The sequence below is a fragment of the Fomitiporia mediterranea genome (genome assembly GCF_000271605.1).
Source record: "Fomitiporia mediterranea MF3/22 unplaced genomic scaffold FOMMEscaffold_12, whole genome shotgun sequence".
NCBI lineage: Eukaryota > Fungi > Basidiomycota > Agaricomycetes > Hymenochaetales > Hymenochaetaceae > Fomitiporia > Fomitiporia mediterranea.
The window spans coordinates 1576785-1602911 of NW_006760397.1; the positions used below are offsets into that span (position 1 = coordinate 1576785).

Sequence of the window (26127 nt, forward strand, 5' to 3'; positions counted from 1 at the left end):
TAGTTTCTTTAACTTGTTTCTTGCTGTGGAATAAACCATAATTAACCCAGGAGTGACTTTGCCCTAGGCACCCCAGTGTCCACACATGTCTTGCATAACCCTGGTGCAAAGAGATGTCTGTCCAGGTTGAAACCACACAATGAACTACCAAGAATGTGTAGGACGGACATGTTGCAGGATACATTTTATTAGCTAGTAGTCAGGATGTCCTTTTAGTTATTTGTAATTTGCTCAGTTCAATCTGGCTTGCTTGACATGGACATTATTTTCCAGTTACTTTTATACACTCGAGTGAGTTCCTTGAATTCAAAAAGTCTAATTTTTTGAATTTTTTGAATAGATTTGTTCCAACTTGCACAATGGGCAATTCAGAGTAAGTATGAGAAATATATTGTAGAACAAATCTTACCAGAAGACCTTCCTGACAAAAGCATCTGGGTTGTTCCATTTGACTCATTGAGTGTGTCTTTATTTATTTATTATTTGTAATTTGCCTGGTACGTGTCAAGTCCCGTCGCCTTGCTCGACGTCAACATAATTTTCCAGTTGCCGCCATAGGTTCGAGTGAGTTCTTTAAATACAGAAAGTCTATTTCGGTCATTAATTATAGACTATAGACCATATAGACAATGGCGCAGAGACAGGAGAATGTGTATGTAAGCTCGGATATTTGGCATAAGCCAATTTTGCGGTGCTCAGGCTCGCGTCAAAGTGCAAACGGCATTTTTTTTTCCTTGTGGAGCTTGCAAAAAGGTCAGTTGCTTCAACAGACAGATCCTGAAGATTTCTACTTACTGGAAATAGTGTAGATAATGCACTGGCGTTGACAGTGCAAGGTTAGAACACCTTTTTCATACTGAAGTTGTGAAACCCATACTGTGTATAGCAAGAGTCCGTGCTACATAACCTTTAAAAATACTCTGCAGTATGAAAGTGGCTGCAAAGATGGTTCATTCACTCAAGATATATGTACCTCATACGCAGATACCGGAGACATTTGTCTCCGAGGATTTTCAAACCGAGCAAAGGTCTGCATGTATGTCTTTACATAAAGGCCGTCGAACCGGCTGCAATTTTACTTCGTGTTGGTGATTGACATAAGCGCTCATGTCACTGGAGGGTTCTATTAGAGAGAAATGCGGATTTTAGACATTGCGTGAGTATTCTGTGTAACTTCCATTCGCAAGAGATATTTCGTCGTCGAGGGGGCTGAGAAATGGGAGAGAGAAAAAGGGAATGAACGTGCTCAAAGAGGGTTACTGAGCTTAGTCAGGCCGACGGAAAAGGCGAGAATTAATTTAAATTTCGGATCCGCGTGGTTCGCAAAAAAACAATGGTCCGATCTCCGATTCACCCGCAATCATCCTGATCAGCCTCATCAAGGTCATGCATGGCCTTTGTCACAAACAAGGCAGCAGCTGCAGCGTCAAAAGCCAGCGAAATACTCTATGCCTTTTATCGTCTGGTGCTGGCAACGAGCTAATGTCTGGGTGCATGAAAGGAGACAGCTCGAAAAGGGCAGCGCGGAAAGAAAATAATGATAAAAGAACAAGGATTGGCCCCGCTATGGGAAGTCCGGTGTTGCCCAAGTGCATCGCCCCTGTCTCATCGCCGTTGTATGCTGGATTTGTCCATCGAAGGAGGATCAATGTCATCTCCAGTCCAGCCAGTCCTTCGCTCTCCCTTGCTTGCCGGGCGCTCGTCGGCTCCTCGCTCTCTTACTTATTCTCCTCTCTTTCCTCCCGTGTCCCCATTCTTTTCGACTGACGCCGCCCAAAGTCCCGACTCCCGAGTGTCTTGTCACTCCTTAAGTCCTTTCCTTTCCTCCCCTCCCAACCGCCTTCTTCTAGCAGTCTTCTTCTCCTGCTTCTGGGCTTCTTTGTGCTACCCGCCGCCTGCCTGCCCGCCTACGTGCTTGGCCTCGTGCAGTCTGCCGTACTCTACCGCGGTAGCACCACAAACTATATCGTAGTGTTTGAAACTGGACCTTAAGCACAGCGTGTAAGATGGCTAGCACAGGAAGTCCGATTGAAAATCCTCTCGGAGTCAGCTATAGTCTGCTTGTCGGCCCTCTCCTCATTGGCGTAGTCGTCAATGCACTCGTCTTTGGTGTCTGCGTCATGCAGCTCATCTCCTATTTCCTCGCGGGCTATAGAGATAATTGGAAAGTCATGTGCGTCCTTTCTTTACACCTTCGCATTTCGTTATTGTTTACTGATGACTCTTGGTTACAGAGGCATGTTATCCTGGATATACATAATTGACGCATTCCAAGTCGCTACTTCTGTATCGATGTTATGGCACTACATTGTCCACAACTTCGCAAATCCCATTGCACTTGCGTCCTCACCCTGGGAATACGCCACCCTGCCCATCTTTTCGTCTCTGTAAGTCCGAACGCACTGCGACAGTGTCGTTCTATTAAAAGTTTTTACTGTTGGCACTGATGCTCACATACATGTATTTCTTCCTCTGATTTCGTGGCGTTCTTTCCATTCCACCCGTCCAATTGACGCGCTCACTTGATCCTCAACTCCTCGCTTCCTTCCCGAACCGAACATCTCGGACCCTCGGCTCTACCTTTCACCCCTTTTCACACATCCAGCGCTTCCGTACCGATTCAACACTTCATGGCGTATCGTATCATGCGCTTCTCAGGTTCCAAGCTCCTCTTCGCATGGATCTCCATTCTCTCGCTTGCACAAGCCGCAGCGGCATGCACGAGCGCCGCTAAGGGCCTTATGAGTCCCTCGATTGAAAGTCATAAGGCGATTATACCTGTTGCGGACGCCTGGCTTGCGTTGAGCGTTGCGTGTGATACAAGTATTACGATCCTGCTATTGTATTATTTGTTGAAGAACCGGACTGGGTTCGAAAGTAAGTTTTATCTGTCTTCTAGTTCTTTGCATTTCTGTTTGGTGTTTTGCGCAAGGTGTTGACTGGTTACCTTCTGTGAAGGAACAGATTCGATTATCTCGAGAATATGCACAACGACTGTTCGGGCTGCTGTTCCTGTTACAGTTCTTTGCGTACGTTCCTTTTCGTCTGCTTCTATCGTACTTCTTACTAATGTTTATTGTCTGACTACGTAGATTCTCGACTTATGCTTCCTCGTACGCCTTATTCCGAACGTATTTTCCGCGAGTATAAATTCTGATTTGGATTCTGGCAGACTACGACACCGAATAACAACTTACATTACATGTTCGCCTTGCCCGTCGGTCGGTTATATACGTGCGTCTCCGCCTCTCGGGCTCTCTTTGCTCCTTTTTTACTGATTTGATGTTTGGTTGCCTTTAGGAACACGCTCATGAGTGTACGTCCATTACTGGTCTCAATGAAGTTTTAAACAGGACGACTAATTAATTTTAAATCTCAATAGACGCTGAACGAACGTAAACTCTTGCGCTCGCAGATGGAGAACTCTTCTGGGAACAGGGGGATAAGCCTAGCCGTACGTTCTTCCCCCATTCATCTTTTGCCATTCCCCACTCCCTTATCACATTTGTCTCCTCGCTCTATTGTACTGACAGTGATACTGACGCCTACTTGTGCAGGCCTTAACAACATCCAAACACCGCTTCCAACGACACCCCGCCCAAGTCCGTATAGACGTAGACGTAAACCATGACGGTTCACCCAACTCACCCGTCGACCTCGACAGCGTAAAAGACAGCTTACGAAACATGCGAGGGATGACAATGGACGAAGACAAGAAACTCAGCCCGCTCGACGAGGTCTCACCAATGTCCTCCCCACGTACTCCAATCAGCCCGAGTCAAGCGCATGTGGTGAACGTGTTGCCTAGAGGGAACGGATATGGGATGAGTGAACGATCACAGATGCATGGTGGTGGAGAGGGGAGTGGGAACGAAAGTGGAGAGGAGAGCGGTGTGATGGAGAGTGGAGGTGTTAGGTTCGAGAGGGCCGGGTATGGGTATTGAGAATCTCACTTTTGCCTCTCCTCTTTCTGCCTTTTTTTTAATTAAAAACTTTTCTTTTTACCGATGAATGGTGGATGACGGATGCGAATAGATGGAGGGATGAAAGAAAATAATAATCGACGAAGAGAAATTTGTAATTTGTTTTCCCTTGCTTTATTTCTTGCTATTTTCTTGTTCGCCCTCTCACCCGTTCTTGTCTGTCTTTTCTGTTGTTTATTTAGCTTTATAGCTTTAATTTGGAGTTATATCTATCCCCATCCCTTCTACTGCCGACTTGTCTTGCTGTTGTGTGATTGTGGAAGTAAAACTTTCGTTCGTTCGTACATATAATATCCGTTCTTTATTCTTACATTGGTCGTTCATTTATTTGGGCTATGTACCTGCTCTGCTTTGGAGATCGAGCAGAGTTAACGTATTATAATATATGTTATGCAGAAAAAAATAAAAATCACTTCGTTGAATACCCTTTGGTTTATACGGTCACGTCTTCTCAGAGACAATACAGTTAGAAAGCTTGGATATTATACAACAACCCAAAGAGCCCTTTAAAAACAACCATGCATTATGGTAAAAATTCATACCAAGCCCTCACGGTTCAGGAAGTGAAATGCAAAACATCAAACCCACGACCATACGCCCTCTTCCAATCAAACTCGGGAGAATGGTTCTCCACACCGAATGCGCGTATAAGGGCTGCGCGTTCAGAGCCGTTGGAGCTGATGGAACGTGCAGTGAGACGAGACTTAGAGGTAGCGCCTTGACCCCAAATTAGCCAATTCTCTGTATTGCCTTTCTGTTCTTCGTGTTCTTCTATGTTCTCGTTCTCTTCCGCTTGTTCCTTGGCATTTTGTTGAACTTGAATAGGTGGAGGCCTTGGGGCGGGTGTAAGGAACGTCCCGATTGAGCGGAACGTCAGGCTGATACGTTCCCTGCCGAACGCGAGCTCGGGTGGGGTAAGGAGGAAAGGAGCGCGACGGTCTTGTCTGATGCTATGTAGCCAGAGACGGTTTGTGGTGAGGCCGAGGAAGAAAGCAGAGTTATGAGGCAGCGGGATGCGTTGGACAGTTCGGTCTGTTGTTGCAGAAGCGTCTTCGTCAGCGTGCTTGTTATTATATTTGTGAGGCTTCTTGGTGCGTAGTGTCATTCTGCGTTGGGCTCCGAGGGACACGCTGTGAAAAACGAAAATGCGTCATTAATTAAGAGCCTTTTTAAGATTTTAAATGGCAGAATACATACTTGACGATATAAGTCCCGTGAATGACATCGATCGTCTTATCCGCGTGTTCTGAGATATAATCTTCACCTGTGCGGTAGCGTTGTATCAGCACGTGGTTGAGCGGCGCGTGGGTCGATGGTAGAAGTCGAGAGACGTGTTCGCGGATAAAGTCTACCGTTGGAGAGAACGGATGGAGTGGGGGTGACTCGTCGGCTGGGTGACGGTAGATCGGGACACTGTGTAAAAGGATCATGGATTATATCAATCAGGATGTCAGAAACCCATAAATAATACACGCGTACGTTCCGTCTTCGTCCACCGTGCCCTCGACTGCAACAAGCCTTGGAACCTCTCCACCTTATCAAGAGCATCGCGATTTAGCGAGCCGTGTCAGTTACCCTTTACGGCAGAGATGGGTCTGTTCCACACACCACGATGACTCATTGTATTCCATTTCACCTCGTTGCATAGACGTTCAAACGACCCTTCGAGCACATCCGGTGGCAGAACGTCTTGGACAAGGAACGTGTCGCCTGCACCGTAGCGCTCTTTTCCGGCGCGTTCTGTAATTTGAGATTCAGGGTAGGCGTCAATGGCTGGTTTATTAGATGGTCTGGTGGTTGTAGCCATGTTGTCAAGCTTCAGGAGGATTGGACAACTCAAGTACAGCTTGTGAACTAGATATATAGCAAAATTTCAAGGCGCAAGAAAAGTCTTCTTGCTGCGGGTTTGTTCAAGAAGGTTCCAATATGGATGACTCGACGGAAGGCGCTGACTCGGACGGGCGCAGATATTGTGGCAAAGCGTCAAGACATATCAAGCGGAGTTGCACTGTAAATGATCGATGCAGAAGCGATACTAGATAAGCATTAGTCTAACAACACTTTTCTGCGCAGCAAACCAGAGGCTGCAGTTACTAGTCATGCATTTTGCCTTTATCTTGACGTGCAATCATGTTCGTCGCAGGGTCGTAGCAACTTGGGGACGGAGTGCACCTGACCTGTAGTCAATGCTGTCTGCAGCTGGCTCTGGAGCTGCGGAAACACGCAAACTACCATGTCAGAGTGATAAAATACTCCAATCCAAAAATCCCGACATCTTTCCATCCATTCCTCAATCCTTCTTGTCATACCATTGTCTACGATGTTTGCTAATGCTAATGCCTTCTGCCACTTGAAGTTGACACTGTCGTGACTATTTGATCTGGGGCTTTGAGATACGCACCACTTTAGTGGCTTGCCATATTTATGAATAGTGAACTACGTGGGGTTCGGAAATTATATGACTTAGCTATCCGTCAATCTGGCCGTCTTGCGTCTCCAACCTTATCCTCTCTCTCGATCGGTTCGGGTCTTGCAAGCGACACTTGACTTCGATCACTGCCCTAGACTTTGTTTTATGGTTTTGTATAGGTACACCAATGCCTCCAGCGTGGAACAGGGTTTGCCGCTCTTGGATAGCATGCTTCTTTCGGAATATCCACGATTTATCCGACCCGGCTTAAGGCGTCGATATCGCGAGCTTCCTTCTGTTCTCCCTGCCTTGGACTTATGAAGAGCGCCACGGTCGTTGTAACTCCCCATAATGTCTCTGCTGCTGCTGCATCCTTCGTAACACACGCAAAACTTTCCCTTAAGAAGCGCCACTAGCCATGACAATCGAGGGGCATGGCATGCTACTTGGAACGACTCTTCAGCGCCGGTAGTGTCTACTTATGCCTCACTCTACTCTGGAATTCCCTCGTGGTTGCTCTCAGTCTCCCTTACGCTTACTTCCCGTACCGGTCTCCACCTAATCAACATAGGAGGGGATGCCAATCCCTGTCTCTTTACTTGGCTCGTCGTACCAGCTTGTCGTTGGTCCACTTCTTATTGGAGTCGTTGTCAATGCGCTCGTTTTCGGAATCTGCGTCATGCAACTGATCGCGTACTTTCTCTCGGAATTCAAGGACAATTGGTGGATACTGTGAGCTTTATCTTGGTGTTTTTAATCTAATAACATCTCAAGCATTGTTACAGGGGGATGTTATGCTGGATCTACGCAATCGACACATTCCAAGTGTGCACATCTGTTTCAATGCTCTGGCATTACACCGTTACGAACTTTGCCAACCCCATTTCGCTCGCATTCGCCCCATGGGAGTACGCCACAGTACCTGTATTTTCGTCAATGTGTGTATACACCTCTACCTCTCAGTGATCTATTTATGTTCTAGTTTCGGACTGACATATGATCGTATTTGGTCTTCCATTTATCTGGATTCTCGATCGCCCCATTGTCCTCCGTCTAAAATTTGCAATGGAACTGAAATTCAATATTTACCCTATGTATCAGTGCACCTGTCCCGATCCATTTCTTCATGGCCTACCGCATTATGCGCTTCTCTCGTTCAAAGCTCCTATTTGTTTATATCGCGGCATTGTCATTGGGTCAAGCCGTATTAGCGTGTGCAGGCGCCGCTCAGGGTCTGACACATACTACGATCCAAAGCCATATTATGCTTGTCCCAACCGAGGTTGCGTGGATTATATTGAGCATCTTATGTGATTTGAGCATTTCCGGTTTATTGTTATACTATTTATCGAGGAGCCGGACTGGATTTGAACGTGCGCATTCCATTCCCTTACCCTCCTATACGCAAGCTAATATATGGTTTGAAATTGTTTCTGGATTGAAGGGACAGACTCGATCATTTCGAGAATATGTACAACGATCATCAAGGCTTCTGTACCAGGAACCATTCTCTGTGTATGCCTTCTTATATGAATCAAAAATACGCAATATTGAGCAGCCTTCATTTTAAGATCCTTGACCTGTGCTTCCTTGTGCGTCATATCATGTCCTATCTCTCCCATTATGCTATCTAACATGTCATGTTGTTAGATGACGATGCCAGACAACAATTTGCATTATATGTTCCTGCTGCCTGTCGGACGGCTATACACGTGCGTTCATGCCTCTTGCTGGTCTTTTCATATTTGCTAATCAATCGTTTTCGCGTCTAGGAACACTGTTCTCTGTGTGCGCATCAATTTAACAATCTAGATATGCTTGGAAATTATGACTGACGTGATTGGCCCGACTGGGAATAGACACTGAATGAACGCAGACGGCTTCGCTCGCACTTGGAGAACTTGACGTCGAACCAGCAGGGCATTAATCTTGCCGTACGTCCACCTCTCTCTTATTCTCCTCTTATTCCCTTCCTCAACTGTTTAATGTATTTTCCCTCGTCTTCACCGAACGTTCCGATGACGAATTTGAAATGCTGATATATCACCTCCACAGACGATTGCTTCCTCGAGACGCCACCTCCAACGGAACACTATGCACGCTCATTCTGACGTGGACGAAACTCTCGATCAGAATGGACCATTAGACCTCGAGAGCATACTCACTGGTCTTCGAATGATGAAGGCTGGCGATGGCTTCGTTGATATCAAGCTTGGTCCACGCGAAGGATCGTTGGAAGATCAATACGTTACGGTCAATGCGCTGTTGCGTGGGAATGGATGTAGGACTCAGAGTACTGGTAGTACAGAAGTGGGGGGCGAAGAGGCAGAGAGCGTGCAGGTGAGGTTTGAGCATGGTAGTTCTGTGACGTGCGGGGATAAGGTCTCCACCGGAGAAGGAGTTGGTACTGACGATTAGGTGCAATATGACTTCCCTACTTCCACCCCTTTTCCATTACTATAGTCATTGTCATACCCCTTAATCAACACCCGCACTTCTGGGCCTTGGTACATTACTTACGGTATTATTACAATCATTCCCCATCCTCGTATCTGCCTTCTCTTGAATCGGACTGTAAATATCGTGGAGTAGACACTGTACTTTTTTATTAATCAATGTTCTTGACGACTTGGAGACCAGTTTTTCACTCTCGTATTAGAATATGAGAGTCTACCTCGAGAGTCCTGGCCGATACGCCGAGGAGTCCGTTACTTATGTATGCATTCTTGCACAGTTCAGCACCTTAGGCATATTTGGAGCATTGATAACTGCTGATGCTTGGCTTGTGGCCGTCAACACCGATCCAAGCGATCTGAACTCGCTTTACCTTCATGACGACCTATGGCAGCTGAATATGTCAATGGCGCGCTGGGTATCGGGAGGGTCGATTGGACGTTCGGAGGCGTTTATCAGAGAGACATCGGTTTCTCGAGTTTTCTTACCGATAGCTATGCCGCAGAAGAACGGGACTACGTGGAGATCGAGGAACATAGGGGCTTAAAAGACGTAGCAAATGCAGGAGAGGGTCAGAGGAGGAAAGACGTGTTGTCAAGCCAAAGCTGTATTGCTTGATCATGTTTAATATCATTAGGATTTCATTAAAATACCTGGCCTGAGAAACGGTTTAAGCGCGGAATTCCTACTCCCTTCATTAAACCTCTAAACTACAATTTCCGGTACACCTATCGACGACATTGGGAGAGATGTACTTCAGCTTGACTTCATCAGATGTCTCAACTCACCGCTCTTCATCACATCACAGAGAATCCTAGAGTCAAAATAAGCTTGCAGGATAGGTGTCTCTAAATGCTGTTCAAGAAGTAGATCTCTCTTAATTGTTTTTACTTTTTGCTCGCCTTCTGTTAGGAAACGGGGTATCTGGATCCTGGATACAATGCGCAGCGAGTTCGCAGCGCACAGCCGGTCTTCGCGGAGCTCATATTTGAACCACTCCAACGCCCTCGTTGATTCGTAGCTTCTTGTCCTCATGATGGGATCTTTCGTATGTGATTTTTGATCCCTGAAATAGGAAGAAGATGCGCCTCCTCGTCCCAAGAGGCTCCTGGCTTCGGGAAGTTGCGGTCGATCAGCATCAGCATTCGATTTGCTGGATATCCTTAGTGTTAGAACTTTCCGTATGTTCCGCTTCTGGATGTGAAGTCCCATCGTTCAGCCTTCCTGGCGTCGAGTCTCAGGTTGGTGAATAGTTGTGGTCTGTTCTCTCAAGAGGCGCATTACCTTCGATTTGGCGCTCTGGTGCTAGTAGTTGTTTCTAATTGACAGGCATCAGGGATCCTGGAGATGGTTTGTCAGTATTTTGTTTGTGGTGGGCGTCGGAGCAAGCTTTAGGAGTGATATTGATGAATGACTTGTCGATGCGGAGGCCGGGTCCGTTCGGCTCATGAGATTGCCCGAAAAACTTGCTTCGAATAGAGGAATTGTTCATCCTAGAGAAACCAGATGAGACGAGACGAAACCATGTAGGACATGCCAGTGATTAGTGAGGCCGAGACGCAAAAGGAGTTCAATGCACTTCATTTCAAGATCCCTATGGGGTCTAGGCCTTTAATCTGATGTGCAACTGTCTTGATTTATCGATTGTGGTCGAATACGTTATGTTGCTGTAGGACTTCATACTTCATTCACATTAATATTACCCATAAAATTTAATGAAGCACTGCTGTTGCGCTGATCTCGTACTTCTGGATGCATAATCGGACGAATGCCCGCTGATCGCCCTATATTTACAGTGCATGAGAAAGAGTACGAGAGTGCAGAGCACGAAGATAAAGAAACGCTCTTCTACTTACCTACGCTCGGAGGTATGTCGTAAGGTGTGCGGACCGCCCGAGGACAACATATGCTTCCGAGATAAATTAGTCCTATCTGGATAAGCGGAATGACTTGGCGAAGTGAAAATTGAATTACGGTGCGGGAAGCAAAGTTTAGCAAATGATCTTCACGACGCCAATTCATTCGCCATCACAGAAACCAGTCTTTGTGCCTCCGAGAACAGAGCATCAACAAGACGGGATGAACCAAAATGCGTTGGCCAATTGATCTGTCTCGAAATGCGGGATGCGACTGGAAATCGGCCTTCGGGAAGCAAAAGGAACTTATACCAACGCTTGCACGCGTAATTGAAATGCAGATCAAAATTGTAAAGAATGTGCATTGGGGGCTTGATTGGATCAAGAGGATCCCTGGTGCGCAGTGTTGGTTCCTGGGAGCAGCCAGCATGACTGCTTCAGCTTCTCATCTTCCAATTTACTCGGAAAGAGAAAAAATTACGAGAACATTCGCGGGGAGGTCAATGGGTGAGAGCCTTGGGTTGGATTTAGTGTGAGGACAATGACACGAAATGTCACCGCGCCAGGAACTTCACAAAACCCCACATAGGTACAATAGAATCGAGACTCGGAATCAACGAGAGATAGAGGTGGCCTATGAGCGCGACAGTGGGCGTCAAATGGCGTTGTGATGGGCACAAAGGTTTGAGATTGGGTTTTGTCGCCTCAAGAAATGAATTGGCTCGTGGGATTCACGCGGCGTTCTGATCCCTTGATTGTAGCCGATTCGCAGGGATCACCAGCTTTCCTTAATCGGGTAAATGACTTCCCTTTTTTGCTCGTCGGCTCGCGTCCACGACGCTCACCGCGAAGTTGTATAAAATCATCCATACTCAAGCACTCTTTCAAACTCATTACGGGCTTCTCCCCCCTCTTTGTCCTCCCTTTGTGCCTCCCTCTGTGTCTCGTTTGCACTTATAACGACCGACCACTCGAACGACACTACCTAGTCAACAACTATGCAGCCCACTCTCGCACTCTCCGTCCTCGCCTTGCTTATTACTCAAGGTATGCATCTCTGCTCAAATTCGCGTCTCGTATTTCGATATTGAATTTTTCATTTCCGACGCAGCATCGGCCCTCACTTCTCCTTCGTTGCTCGCCCGCCAGTCCGCAGGTGGGCTTGGACTCGGCAGTATCCCAGACGCTGTACGTCCCCACCTTCCCCTATACATTTCACGCCCCACGGTCTAAGATTAGATTTAAGTGCCAGGCTACCTGTAGCCCAATCGAGACAACCATCAACGTGCGTCCGCTGACATAACTTTACTTATCTCCTGCTCTTATCTGAAACGCTGGAACTGAAACGTACATCAATCCCGTCCCCAGAGCTGCCAGGACCTGTCGTGCCTGTGCAACAATACTGTTGCGAATCAGATCGCGGACTGCGCCAACTGTCTTGTCGCCGTTGGTGGTGATCAGGCCAGCTCCTTGCAGACGCAGGAGCAGAGCATAATTGACCGTGTGTATATCAAATGTTATGCTACAGTGGCTTTTTGTAACTATATTGACTATTTGATCTTCAGAGTACACGAATGCATGCGCAACTTCCGGCGAGCCCATCTCATCTATTAAGGTCTCCTCCGTTGCGCCTACAGCCACTGGGTCAGGTTTGGGCTCGAGCTCGAGCTCGATAGGTCTGGGCTCAGCACCCTCATCTACAACGTCAGCATCAGGCTCCTCTGGTTCAACCGGATCGAATGGCAGCATGCGAACGAATGCAGGAGCTGTAGGAGCTATTTTTGCGGGACTGCTCGCACTCGCGCTTGCATAAAAAATCAAGCCGTGGCAATGATGCACGACTGGTATCCTTTCGAGCTTTCCTCTCTGTACAGACACTTTAGTCCTGTTCGAATCTGAATGCGACGGCGTCACACCTCTGCTAGTCATTTCTACGTTTGTGGATGATGGAACCTTTGTATGACATGCATGCCTTCTTGTATATTTTCTTTGCACATCTCGCTTTCATTTTGTATCTGTCTTGATTTTATATGAGTACATAGAACTATTCTCTGCTAGTAGACTAGAATCTAAACCTGTAATTCCTCGAAAACGAGCGGCACATAAACATTTTATTGAATTCAAATTCCAAAAACTTTCACTCAGACTTGGAGGAATCAGGAGGATCGACAGACTCTGACAAAGGATGAATTTATCAGCACCTTGTCAGAGGCATCTATGTGCTGTTGTTTGCTTCAGTTTGGGCCAAATAATGACTGGTCAGTCACCACAACTGCTGTTGCCAGCCTTTGCACAGAAAATTCAGTCCTCAGAACTTGTCACATATCAGTTATGGTCTCTATGAACTACTGTAAGTCTGCTGTCTGCTAGAGTTGAAAGTCTCTTTGTCTTGGTTTCAATAGTGTTTTTTCTCTTTATGTGTTACTTAACTACACTAACACAATCAGGCTTCCTATAGGCATCTGAACAACCTTGCACATTCCAAACTGTGTTCTAGAACTCTATTTCAGCTGATTAGAACTGCTACTTACTTGGATAGAAGATTAGATTGTGTTAATCTAATAGCTTAGAGGTTTAGAAAGTGTTCTATGTAATTACTTACAAGAAGTTGTATAGTAACCCTATTCTTTAAAGAACCTAGGTCCTTCCCTGCCAGGTTTATGTTGGTTATCAGCTCTTTCTATCTATCAGAAGTTTGAACAAGTGTAATCTGAACCAAATCTTCTTTACAGGCTATTAAACAGAGATATACTAATTACTATTATAAGTTCTAAGGTTGAATAGTTTATCCTCTTTATTAATGTCTTACATAGAGCTACTAGCTTTATACTAATTATAGTAAGGGAACAGTACTAACTGTGTCTGTTATTGTTAGAAAGCTAACAGCTTGTACTTTCAGACTAGTGTTAGTAACAGTGTAGAAGGGACTTAAAGGCTTAGTAAGAGGACCCAGACTATAACTATTCTACACAACAGAAATACAGGACACAAGTACTAGAACACAGTCAGAACTTGTAGAATAGGTAGAAAGAGAGAGTAAGACAAGTGTAGAGTATATAGAGTAAGTCTAAGAGTACAAAACTATCTAGAGTAGACAAGATTAAGACTATAAGACTAGTCTGATCTTATATACTTATATATACTAAACTATACAAGAGTACTTAGGGAACAATGAGTTACAAAGAATGATAAGCTATAAAGAATAAAGAAAGAGAGGGTCACAGATAAGTGTACAAAGAATGAAGGGGTGGACAAAGGGTAAGAGACTTTAGAATAAACAAAGAATGAAAGAGTAGACAAAGGAACAGAATAATAAAGTAAGAGGGGTAGTAATAAGAGTTATAGAGAGAGTTAGTCTGTATATAGTCTATAAACAGTACACCTGAGGGACAAAAGTCCTAAGTTCTAGTATAGAAGAGTGTAGAACCTGTAAAACTAAGAGTATAAGAGTAGTAAACTGTAACATTACCTCTCTTTAAAACTGATTGTTCTAATTAGTAAACATTAGACTTAGTTAGTAGCTCAGACATAAGTTAGAACAGTAGGGTTTAGAAATCTGTAAGACAGAGTTAGTATAGAGTACTTAGATGAAGTTGATAAAAGTCTTAGATTGTGTTAGTATAAGTAAGATTCTTAGTAGGTTCTTAAGTATATTCTTTAACTAGGTACTCTTTCTAGTAGACAAGGAACTTAAGCTTTCTATATACTAACTTAGTATCTACTATGTACTCTACTTTGTATTCTAGTTTAGAACTAATAAGTTCTGGTAGAGGTAGTAAGGGTCTTTGTTATAAAGGAAAACCTAGGTTATAGTACTAAAACAATAGAACCTTGTTAAATACTAAGTGTATATACTTCTAGATTGTTAGAAGTTAAAGTTTGTAAGTAGAGACACTAACCTTCTTCTTAATAATAAAGGGTCTGAAGTACTTGTTGTCCAACTTCTTTATTAGACAATTCATAGTCAGATTAGTAGCTTCTAGTATAACTTTGTTACTAGGCTAGTAATTCTTAGTTATAAACCTTTTCTAATTATAGTTCTACTTTATAACCTATACTACCTTCTCTAAAAGAGCTTGTGTGTCCTCTCTAGTCTTGTACATCTGTTCTGTAAAGTCTGTTACAGATTCAGAACTACTGTTCTAACTTAAAACTGTCCTCTAATATAAATACCTTTTATAGTTAAGGAAGAACTAAGACTGTCCTATTGTAAGGATTTGATTTACTGGTTTGTATTTTATTATTACTACATTGCTGATTGTGTCAGATCATTGTACAGTAGGACCCACAAGCACATATATTCTTATTGTAGTTAGTTACACTTCCTCCTCATGTATCTACATGTGTACTACCCTATAAAAGATAGTATCAATCACTAGGTAAAGGGGATTCTTTTCCCCTGACCCCTCACTTGAGTACTAGGTTATCCCAGTCAGTAGTTGAGTAAACTAAGGGCAATTAGAATTCTCTTGTAAGGAACAGTAAGTTTCCTTACATATTTTTGACTGTACCCACCTAGTACTGAAACCTCTTGCTGGATGCTGAGGAACTGAAGGGTCTGATCAACCCTAGGTCTCCCTCATTGTCTAGTACCCATTAGAAAGTTTTAGTGAGTAAAGTTACAATTTTTGAGTAGAAACAGAGACTACTTACTAGATTAGCCCCTAGTAGGTTCACAATGCTTTAGAATACTGTAGAACACTTCTAGAACACATTAGCACATATTAATATAGACTAGTACTAGATACACTAAAGGTTTGCATCAATCAGATAGGTTGAGGACCAGGCATCTGTGACAGTAAAAAGGAATAAACAGGTGTGTATTAAGTTTACAGACAATAGACAACAAGATTACCTATTGGATATTGATTACAATGTGGCTGCCAAGCCTTGACAAACAATTCCCAGAGGGTACCCAAGTCCAGATATTAATACTAACATGCTAGGATGTAAGTCCTTGTCCCTTGTAGGCTGGAGGCAACCTAATAAACCTATACTAGGTGATAAGTCCTTGTCTACACAAGGCTAGAGGCACCCTAATAAACTAGTACATACTAATAATGTAGAACTAAGGCATGTAACTGTACCAGTGTATATAGTTAGACAAACACACACTATAGAGTAGACACTAGTAAGTATTAACACTATTAGGCTTACAGGAATAGTAAATAGTAGTACAAAGAGTGGAAACACTCAGACAATTGGATTTGAGGATTCATCCAATTGAGTACAGAAGGTTGAGTTTGAGGAGTCAACTCACTAAGTACAGGTGATTGAGCTTGAGGATTTGCTTGATTAATTTCAGGCTACTGAGTTTGAGGATTCACTTGATAGAGAACAGGCAATTTGGTTTGAGGATTCACTAAGTTGATATAGAGAGCTAACAGTAAGTATTAAGAAATTTGCCAGCTAATACAAGGAGTACATAGTGTATATAGTCAGTATTAGTGAGAGTGTGGATAAGTATCTAGTAAGCACACTTACTTCAGAACAGAAACACATTGACAACAGTGATGTAGAGGGTAATGAGACACCTAAGACCCTTTTAGACAGTGAAGAAAGTAGTCAGGACTCAAAGAACAAGAGTAACAAAGGCTAGGAGAGCTAAGTATTAAAACTATAGAGAATTAATAAGGAACAAGATTTCCAGAAGGCAAGTAAGACCTTCAGACACATTGTAAGAGCCAGAGCAATTAAGATAGACATAGGACATGTCAGCCCATTCCACAGTTTGATAGACATCAAAGATTTGAATAAGAGAATGTACAAGTTTGACAGAATGTATTAGGAAGAGGAGAAAGCAACTCCTTTATTAAACAAGAGCAGACTTGATAGTATAGTAACAGAAAAGTGTGAAACACTTCAGGCAGGCTACAGAACAAAAGCCAGACATGCTACAGTACCTACAGACAGTAGAGATCAGAACTATCAATCTAAGAGTGTAGAAGAAACACTCAAGAGTCTAGACAAATGATTGTATTTGTAGAAAGTGAAAGGAAAGTGCAAAGTAAAAGGAAAACACAAAGTACAAGGAACAGAACAAAAACCAGAACTGTCAGACATTCAATACAATTGTGAAATTGATTCAGACTATCCTAGCAAAACAGACATTGTATTGACAGAACAGTACTTTGAGGATAGTAAAAGTGAATACAAATTGGAACTACAAGGATTAGTACTTGATCTAGAGGGTGAAAACCAAGTATACACTCACAAAATCAAGTGTTTAACCTCATACATGGTAGATATTAACTATACATTACACAGGAGCAATGTACAGGACTACTACAATAGATATGACACCCTAGCCAGGTTCAGGAATAAGAGAGAAAGTGAAATACCTGGATATATGTAGTCTTAAATAGAAATACTGAGTTTTTCAGGACATCAGAGTACCCCTCACAAAAATAAAAGGAACAAACAATCCTATAGCAATACTTCACAATTGAAAGCAGTCCCAGGCAAGGCATACACTAGTAGTATTAGTGAGAACAATATTGATTTAGAGCACAGCAAACTATACAGTTCAAAGCTACATATCAAGTATAGTAAGTATAAGAATAGCTCAAACAGTAGTTTAAGGACAAACAATGGACACAGGCATAGTAAAGTACTGAATAATGTTCAGAAAGGCAGATTTGCATTAGTAAGACCTTCAGAGAGCCTAGCAAAGAATAGTTACACATACAGAGCAATACAGAGCTCTAGGATACAGAGAAAGGGAAATTTCAACCTAGGATCAGACCCAGACAGTAATAATTCGGATTCCTCTTCATCCAATGACAACAATCAAAGTAATGCTTTATTCAAACTGTCAGACATTGATTTGAGTAATACTGAAGCTACTAAGAAGTGTAAGAAACACTTGAGGAAGAAACAGAACACAAGTTCAGACATACAAACTATGTATTTGAAAGGGTAAATTCAGTATATTTGAGACCCTATGAGACTATAGTACTTAAGCATTGTACTACAGGCATTCAGTACAGGAATAAACATTGTAGGAAGTCTAAACATTGAGATAGACAATTGTATAGTGTATACAATAACATTTTACACTCAAAAGCACAGGCATACAGTGTAGAAAGGATTCTACAAGACTACAGATACACATGGTACATAGAAAGGACTAGGAAACACACATACAACCATTGTTTCAAGGAATCTAAGATGCTACAGGTGTAAGGCAATACATACATAGACATTTCAGAGACACTATTACTAATTCTTAGAGCCACAAATCAAAACAATACTCTTAAGAAATACAGACTGTTTACAGACAACAGGAATGTGTACTAGGACATTAGGAAAGGACCTGAGAATGTTAGACAATTAGAATATAACCAGCCAAATAGTATTATAGTTTACAAGGCAATGCAAATAGTAAACTGTACAAGTAGGACAATCTATCAAGCATTACTAGACTATAAAATATGACTACTCTTGGATACTGAGAAATATTTTAATCCAGACAATTCACACAGGTATTCTATTAAGTTAGAAGGCTACATTATACATTGGAAGACAGAAATCAGCACATTGAGCAAGGCAAAGTGTATATACATTAAGAATACAATAATACTACTTCAGAATAAGTATCAGGCATGAAGATACATTGACAGTGATAGAAAGACACAGACATACACATACACAGTTGATTCTATTTAGTATAGGAAAGTATTCAAAAGCAAAGAACTGCTTCAGACATTTTCAGGACTACTAGAATGTTCAGTCATTCAGGAATATTGATTCTACAACATTAGAACAGACATTTTCATCTTCAGGATTGAAGAAACAGTCAGTAATGAGTATGAGCAAAGGAATTTGTATAGAACAATGTTCTATAAGGTACAATTGGATGTTACACTACAAAACTACTCAGTTTACAGTGAAGAACTGTTGGAAAACACTAAAACCAGTTTGGAACACAAGAATATATTGTACAGAACACAGTTTCAGGAGAACATAAGGTACAAACTAGCAAAATACACTTTCAGACAGTTAGGATTCATCAGAATAGACTCAGGACACTCTATCAGACATATTATAAGTATTACAGGCACTCAAACAGATGCACTAGCATACATATACTCAGGATACATAGTAAGGATCATGATATTCAAGCTATAGAATGACAATTACAATCTACAGGATGTAAAACCACTACAATCTATATAACATAATGATAGTAAGACACTACTGAGATTAGGAATGGATATGCTTTGTATGGAACAAAGTACAGAAGTTTAGAGGGCAACTTCAAGCCAGAGAACAGGTTCAGAACCTGGACAATCTGCTCAATCCACTCAATCTGCTCAAACAGATTATCACACTACTTTAAGGGAAAGCAAAGGTAATACACATACAGTCAGCAAATATCAGAGTAATAGTGAATTAGGAATGATTGATCAGACTATTCAAGCATTCAGGCATGATACTTTGATGATACAGAAGGAAACAGAGTATCAGGATGCTTAAGGACATTTATTAAACAACAATACAGTACTGTCTGTCTTCCAATGTGTGATGTAGCCTTCTAACTTAATAGAATACCTGTGTGAATTGTTTAGATTGAAATATTTCTTAGTATCCAAGAGTAGTTGTAGTTTATAGTCTAGTAATGCTTGATAGATTGTCCTACTTGTACAGTTTACTATTTGCATTGCCTTGTAAACCATAATACTATCTGGCTAGTTATATTCTGATTGTCTAACATTCTCAGGTCCTTTCCTGATGTCCTAGTACACATTCCTGTTGTCTGTGAACAACCTGTATTTCTTAAGAGCATTGTTTTGATCTGTGGCTCTAAGAATTGGTAGTAGTGTCTCTGAAATGTTCATGTATGCATTGCCTTATACCTGTAGTGTCTTAGAATCCTTGAAACAATGGTTGTATGCATGTTTCCTAGTCCTTTCCATGTGCCATACATATCCATAGTCTTGTAGAATCCTTTCTACACTGTATGCCTGTGCTTTTGAGTGTAAAATGTTATTGTATATACTATACAATTGTCTATCTTAATGTTTAGACTTCCTGCAATGTTTATTCCTGTACTGAATGCCTGTAGTATGATGCCTAAGTGCTATAGTCTCATAGGGTCTTGAATATACTGAATTTGCCCTTTCAAATGTATTGTTTGCATGCCTGAACTACAGCTGGAGCTATTCTTATACTTGCTACACTCAATATGTAGCTTTGAACTACATAGTTTACTACACTCTGAATCAATATTGTTCTCACTAATACCACTAGTGTTTGCCTTGCCTGGGACTGCTTTCAATTGCAAAGTATTGTTATGGGATTGTTTGTTCCTTTTATTTTCGCAAGGGATACTCTGATGTCCTGAAAAACTTGGTATTTCCATTTGAGACTGTATATATCCAGGTATTTCACTTTCTCTCTTATTCCTGGACCTGGCTAGGGTGTTGTATCCATTGTAGTACTCCTGTACATTGCTCCTGTGCAATGCATAGTTGATATCTACCATGTATAAGGTTAAACACTTGATTTTGTAGGTGTATGCTTGATTTTCACCCTCTGAATCAAGTACTGATCCTTGTAGTTCTAATTTGTGTTCACTTTTGCTATCCTCAAAGTACTGTTCTGTTGATGCAATGTCTGTTTTGCTTGGATAGTCTGAATCAATTTCACAATTGTATTGAATGACTGGCAGTTCTGGTTTTTGTTCTGTTCCTTGTACTTTGTGTTTTCCTTTCACTTTACACTTTCCTTTCACTTTCTGCAAATGTAATCATTTGTCTGGACTCTTGAGTGTTTCTTCTACACTCTTAGATTGATAGTTCTGATCTCTATTGTCTGTTGGTACTATGGCATGTCTGGCTTTCGTTCTGTAGCCTGTCTGAAGCGTTTCATGCTTTTCTATTACTATACTATCAAGTCTGCTCTTGTTTGATGAAGGAGTTGCTTTCTCCTCTTCCTGATACATTCCATCAAACTTGTACGTTCTCTTATTCAAATCTTCAATGTTTATCAAACTGTGGAATGGGCTAACATGTCCTATGTCTATCTCAATTGCTCTAGCTCTTGTAATGTGTCTGAAGGTCTTACTTGCCTTCTGGAAATCTTGTTCCTCATCAGATCTCTGTAATTCCAATGCCTGGCTCTCCTAGCCTTGTCTGTTACTCTTTTTCTTTGAGTCCTGGCTGCTTTCTTCACTGCCTAAAAGGGTCTTAGGTGTCTCATTGCCCTCTACATCACTGTTGTTAATGTGTTTCCGTTCTAAAGTAAGTGTGCTCACTGAATACTTATCCACACTCTCACTGATACTGACTATATACACAATGTAACTCTTGTATTAGCTTACAAATTCCTCAATGCTCACTGTTAGCTCTCTATATTGACTTGGTGAATCCTCAAACCAAATCGCCTGTCCTCTATTGAGTGAATCCTCAAACTCAGTAGTCTGAAATCAATAGAGCAAATCCTCAAGCTCAATTGCCTGTACTTGGTGAGTTGAATCCTCAAACTCAACCTTCTGTACTCAATTGGACGAATCCTTGAATCCAATTGCCTGTTCATCCTGAACTCGACTGTCTGAATCCTCAAGAACAATCACCTGAGCATTTCCACTCTCTGTACCTTTGTTTGCTATTTCTTTGAGCCCAGTAGTGTCAATACTTGCTAGTGTCTGCTCTACAGTGTGTGTTTGTCTAACTATATGTACTGGTACAGTTACATGCCTTAGTTCTACATTATTGGTATGTACTAGTTCATCAGGGTGCCTCCAGCCTTGTGTAGACAAGGACTTATCACCTGGTATAGGTTCATTGGGTTGCCTCCAGCCTACAAGGGACAAGGACTTACTTCCTAGCATGTTAGTATTAATATCTGGACTTGGGTACCCTCCAGGAATCGTCTGTCAAGGCTTGGCAGCCATATTGTAATCAATATCCAATAGGTAATCTTGTTGTCCATTGTCTGTAAACTCAATACACACCTGTTTGTTCCTTTTTGCTGTCACAGATGCCTGGTCCTCAACCCATCCAATCAATGCAAACCTCCAGCATATCTAGCACTGGTCCATATCAATATGTGCTAATGTGTTCCAGAAGCATTCTGCAGCATTCTGAAGCATTGTGAACCTACTAGGGGCCAATCCAGTAAGTAGTCTCTGTTTCTACTCGAAAATTGTAACTTTACTCATGAAAAATTCCTAATGGGTACTAGACAATGAGGGAGACCTAGGGTTGATCAGACCCTTTGGTTCCTCAGCATCCAGCAAGAGGTTTCAGTGCTAGGTGGGTACAGTCAAAAATATGTAAGGAAACTCACTGTTCCTCACAAGAGAATTCTAATTGCCCTTAGTTCACTCAACTACTGACTGGGATAACCTAGTACTTGAGCAAGGGGTCAGGGGAAAAGAATCCCCTTTACCTAACAGTCAATACTGTCTTTTATAGGGGTATACACGTGTAGATACATGAGGAGGAAGTGTAACTAACTACAATGAGAATATATACACTTGTGGGTCCTACTGTGTAATGATCTGACACAATCAGCAATGTAGTAGTAATAAAATACAAACCAGTAAATCAAATCCTTACACTAATAGTGTTCTAATTAGAATCCCTCTTTATAATAGAACAGAACTACTCTATTTATAATAAGGAACTCTTTATAATTGTCTGTTCTCTAGAGGAGTAGTATTAATATCTTTTTAGTACTGTGTAAAAGTTTAAGATTTAGAGTAATTACCTTAATCTCTAATACTTTCAGACACTTTAGAAGTTTAACTACTACTAGGCCTGCTAGATGTTAGAACTATAAGACTACAACTTTGTACTAACTTACAAACTTAGAAAGTAAATGACAAAAACTGATTTACTCTTAAGACAAGTAGGTTATAAAAGGGGAGAGAATAATAACAAAAATCTTATTCTCTTAAACAATTTCTATTTCATGTTTAAGACAGTTTAAGAGATCTGACTCAAATCTAAGAATGTTAACTTTGTCACTTATATATAATAAGCTCTAAAACACACACAGGACCAGGTTGTAGTAAAGTAGTTAGAGAAGTAGACTAGAGACTAGAAGGAGGATAAGGATAGATAAGTTTACTAGAAAGACTGACTATATGTTTTAAAGGATTAGAAGCTGTAAAAGAATATTGTCTAAGTTTATTACAACAATCTAACTGTAAAACATTTAGGCTGACACAAGACACAGGAACTTATTACTCAGAACTACTAGTAGTTAGGAATGTAGAGGGAAATTCTAAAGTATATAACTAGTTATAATATGTACTAACAGACTAAAGTCTACTAGACAAGGGTTTAGACTCTTCTACATTTATATTAGATTCTAGATTACTTTTAGGAAGAAGTCTTAGTAGACCTGATTAGTAAGCTATCTAAGTCTTAGGGTTATAATACTATTTGTATAATTGTTAACTAATTCTCTAAGTAAGTTTACACAGTTCTAACCTGAACAGAACTCATTTCTAAAAGTATAGTATACATTTATTAGAACTATGTTTTCTAATTGTACAGACTCTCTCAGAAGCTTATTCACAATTACAGACTGTAATTTGAGTCAAAATTCATACAGAACTTATACACTCTTCTTAGAATTTAAGAGAACCCTTCTACTATATATTACTTACAAACTAATAGTTAAACTAAACAAGTTAATTAGAAGATTAAACTATACCTCTGAATGTTTATTAATTATTAGTAGTCAGATTGGTCTGAATAGTTAGCTCTGACAGAATTTGTACACAATAACTAACAATACTCCTTAATAGGTGTAAGGAAACTCACTGTTCCTTACAAGAGAATTCTAATTGCCCTTAGTTCACTCAACTACTGACTAGGATAACCTAGTACTTGAGCAAGGGGTCAGGGGAAAAGAATCCCCTTTACCTAGCAATTGATACTGTCTTTTATAGGGTAGTACACATGTAGATACATGAGGAGGAAGTGTAACTAACTATAATGAGAATATATGTGCTTGTAGGTCCTACTGTACAATGATCTGACACAATCAGCAATGTAGTGATAATAAAATATGAACTAGTAAATCAAATCCTTACACTTGCCCTCTAGCATTTAGTCCTAAATACTAAAAATCAGTAGAAAAGGTAGAGAACTTACTTAAAAGTAACAGTTAGTAACAAGTAAATAATAAAATACCTTACCCATGTGTATGGGAAACATCCTTACAATGTAGTACTGCCTCTCTGAACTGATCCAAAGTCAATCTAGTGTGTATTGAGACAGTGGTAGTGTTCTGGACAGTGAGTAGCATGGTTCTAAACTATGTGAAACTAGATAAAACATTAATAGAATTAAACATAGTCAATATTACTGTATAGTCAATTGGTAGAAAAGTTGCCTCTTGATTGTTACTATTAATACAACACTTTTTGAAGGGAATCAGTAGAGTTCCTAGGGAGATATAGTGTTTTAGCTCTTGGGTACTCTGAAACACATAGTGTAGATCAATATGTACAGAAGTGGAAATTCTGACAGTGTGGTAATTGCAAATATTCTCTTCTCCTGCATCTTTGGGAAGTGTGGAGGTAAATCCCTAATCAACAAAGCTATAGCCTTCTTCCTCAATAGAATGGATTAGTATTGTGGCTTCTAGCTGACCTTGCACATTTCTCTGCTTCTGTAGGATAGTCATACAATAATAGGTAGTAGAGATGTATTCCAAAATTCCTCTGTTATGTCCTTGATTTTTCCAATAGACTAGTTCCTACAAATGTAATGCCTTGTGCTCATATTGGTAGAATGTCTCCAAATGTGTACTCTTTTGTATACAATAACCAACTGTGACACAAAACTGGATATCCTGTTGAGCTCAATGTCCAAATACTAATTGTAGAGTACAACCTAGAGTGTAATATTCATCCTTGAATGAAAATATTGTCTTGAATTCAATGAGATTGTAATGTATGAGTCTAATATTACTAGATATGTGTGTATATGTGTAGTATCTCTGTGTGTGATGAATGTCCTACTGTATTCTCATACTGTTTCCTTGTGTCTCAACTTGTTTGTGTCTTTGTAAGTTGACTGATTCGATTCCTGAATTGTTCAAGTATACTTTCAATGTCTCATAGTGTAATGTTCTATCACAAAATGTCTAAGTAGCATTCTCTACTTTCCTGAGTGCCATAACTGTCTGTATACTGTATTGTTCCATGTATGTCTCAATAAAATGTCCTGTCTGTATACACAGTAGTGCTGCCTGAAGTCCTGAGTGTATGCTGCCAATTCTCTGTTCATTTGGTAAATCCATGTGTGGATCAATGTGCTCTAACACTGACTTCCTGTCTTTCTGTGTCCTTGTCCTTGTTCTAATGTATTCTTTCCTCATGTACCTATTATGTGTCCTGTTTCCTATAGTACTGATACTGTCTGGTCCTGTAAAGTCCTTTGTAAAATCGTTTTGTAGCAATCCAAGTAAGAAAATTGTATGTTCAAACATAATTGTATGCTCAAAGAGTGTGTATACAATGTAATGTGTGTGCCTCTTGCCCTCTCATCAAAATATGACTTTATTTTCAGTGTAAAACGTCTGGTACTATCCTAGAACATATCTGTAGTGTTTGGAGAGGTCTTCTGTGTGTTTTTGTACTTCAAACCAATTGTAACTACTCATTCCTAGAGTAGATTGAACTATTGAGCAAGGAAAAGTGCATATACATTAGGAATACAATGATACTACTTCAGAATAAGCATCAGACATGGAGATACATCAACAGTGATAGAAAGACACAGACATATGTATACACAGTCGATTCTATTCAGTACAGGAAGAGATACAGGATTAGTATCGAGTACTACAAAGGAACTATGTTAGTTGACATTGGAACAGACATTTCCATCTTCAGGATTGAAGAAACGGTCAGTAATGAGCACAATCAAAGTAATTTGCATAGAACATTGTTCTATAAGGTACAATTGGATGTTACACTACAAAACTATTCAGTTCATGATGAAGAATTGTTCAGAAACATTAAAACCAGCTCAGACTACAAGGATATATTGTACAGAACACAGTTTCAGGAGAACATAAGGTATTACATTACAAAATACACCTTCAGACAGTCAGGATTCATTGGAATAGACTCAGGATACTTTATCAGACGTATTATGGACATTACAGGCACTCAAATGGATGCACTAGTGTACATATACTTAGGATACATAGTAAGAATCGTGTTATTCAAGCTACAGGATGACAATTACAATCTACAGGATGTAAAACAGTTATAATCTATGTAACACAAGGATAGTAAGACACTACTGAGATTAGGAAACAATACACATTGTATGGAACAAAGTACAGAAGTTCAGAGGGCAACTTCAAGCCAGAGAACAGGTTTGGAACCCAGACAATCTGCTCAATCTGCTCAAACAGATTATCACACTGCTCAAGGAAAGTAAAGCAATAC

The 26127-nt window shown here is 40.9% G+C and overlaps 6 protein-coding genes across 6 annotated transcripts; 5 read left to right on the forward strand and 1 right to left on the reverse strand.

The window, feature by feature from the left end:
• Nucleotides 1-2006: 2006 nt before the first annotated feature.
• FOMMEDRAFT_160627 (uncharacterized protein) lies at nucleotides 2007-3944 on the forward strand (the record flags this gene model as incomplete). Its single annotated transcript, XM_007270277.1, has 9 exons — nucleotides 2007-2173; nucleotides 2235-2387; nucleotides 2606-2877; nucleotides 2959-3029; nucleotides 3093-3113; nucleotides 3173-3234; nucleotides 3301-3316; nucleotides 3383-3454; nucleotides 3558-3944. The coding sequence occupies 9 exons, from the start codon at nucleotides 2007-2009 to the stop codon at nucleotides 3942-3944; spliced, it is 1221 nt and encodes a 406-aa protein (XP_007270339.1).
• A 595-nt stretch (nucleotides 3945-4539) lies between these two features.
• Nucleotides 4540-5790, reverse strand: FOMMEDRAFT_31217 (uncharacterized protein; the record flags this gene model as incomplete). Its single annotated transcript, XM_007270135.1, has 4 exons — nucleotides 4540-5113; nucleotides 5181-5396; nucleotides 5463-5517; nucleotides 5592-5790. The coding sequence occupies 4 exons, from the start codon at nucleotides 5788-5790 to the stop codon at nucleotides 4540-4542; spliced, it is 1044 nt and encodes a 347-aa protein (XP_007270197.1).
• A 941-nt stretch (nucleotides 5791-6731) lies between these two features.
• On the forward strand, nucleotides 6732-9008 carry FOMMEDRAFT_142771 (uncharacterized protein). Its single transcript, XM_007270278.1, has 9 exons — nucleotides 6732-7125; nucleotides 7179-7331; nucleotides 7495-7766; nucleotides 7838-7908; nucleotides 7965-7985; nucleotides 8044-8105; nucleotides 8166-8181; nucleotides 8253-8327; nucleotides 8449-9008. The coding sequence occupies exons 1-9, from the start codon at nucleotides 6971-6973 to the stop codon at nucleotides 8809-8811; spliced, it is 1188 nt and encodes a 395-aa protein (XP_007270340.1). The 5' UTR covers nucleotides 6732-6970; the 3' UTR covers nucleotides 8812-9008.
• Nucleotides 9009-9234: 226 nt separating this feature from the next.
• On the forward strand, nucleotides 9235-10100 carry FOMMEDRAFT_160630 (uncharacterized protein; the record flags this gene model as incomplete). The annotated part of the gene is made up of 3 exons (XM_007270279.1): nucleotides 9235-9440; nucleotides 9760-9864; nucleotides 9923-10100. The coding sequence occupies 3 exons, from the start codon at nucleotides 9235-9237 to the stop codon at nucleotides 10098-10100; spliced, it is 489 nt and encodes a 162-aa protein (XP_007270341.1).
• Nucleotides 10101-11619: 1519 nt separating this feature from the next.
• On the forward strand, nucleotides 11620-12847 carry FOMMEDRAFT_23013 (uncharacterized protein). Its single transcript, XM_007270120.1, has 5 exons — nucleotides 11620-11750; nucleotides 11815-11891; nucleotides 11950-11988; nucleotides 12072-12204; nucleotides 12269-12847. Exons 1-5 carry the CDS (start codon nucleotides 11702-11704, stop codon nucleotides 12514-12516), a joined length of 546 nt encoding a protein of 181 aa, XP_007270182.1. The 5' UTR covers nucleotides 11620-11701; the 3' UTR covers nucleotides 12517-12847.
• Nucleotides 12848-25387: 12540 nt separating this feature from the next.
• On the forward strand, nucleotides 25388-25948 carry FOMMEDRAFT_93826 (uncharacterized protein; the record flags this gene model as incomplete). The annotated part of the gene is made up of 1 exon (XM_007270153.1): nucleotides 25388-25948. The coding sequence occupies one exon, from the start codon at nucleotides 25388-25390 to the stop codon at nucleotides 25946-25948; it is 561 nt and encodes a 186-aa protein (XP_007270215.1).
• Nucleotides 25949-26127: the final 179 nt, after the last annotated feature.

What these genes read in the sequence shown, in the direction of transcription:
- FOMMEDRAFT_142771 (XM_007270278.1), top strand. Translation starts at nt 6,971, where the DNA reads ATGCCAATCCCTGTCTCTTTACTTGGCTCGTCGTACCAGCTTGTCGTT. An exon ending in AAGGACAATTGGTGGATACT is followed by an intron (nt 7,126 to 7,178) that starts GTGAGCTTTATC and finishes GCATTGTTACAG; the next exon opens with GGGGATGTTATGCTGGATCT. An exon ending in TACCAGGAACCATTCTCTGT is followed by an intron (nt 7,909 to 7,964) that starts GTATGCCTTCTT and finishes CTTCATTTTAAG; the next exon opens with ATCCTTGACCTGTGCTTCCT.
- FOMMEDRAFT_23013 (XM_007270120.1), top strand. Translation starts at nt 11,702, where the DNA reads ATGCAGCCCACTCTCGCACTCTCCGTCCTCGCCTTGCTTATTACTCAA. An exon ending in CGCCTTGCTTATTACTCAAG is followed by an intron (nt 11,751 to 11,814) that starts GTATGCATCTCT and finishes TTTCCGACGCAG; the next exon opens with CATCGGCCCTCACTTCTCCT. An exon ending in TCGGCAGTATCCCAGACGCT is followed by an intron (nt 11,892 to 11,949) that starts GTACGTCCCCAC and finishes ATTAGATTTAAG; the next exon opens with TGCCAGGCTACCTGTAGCCC.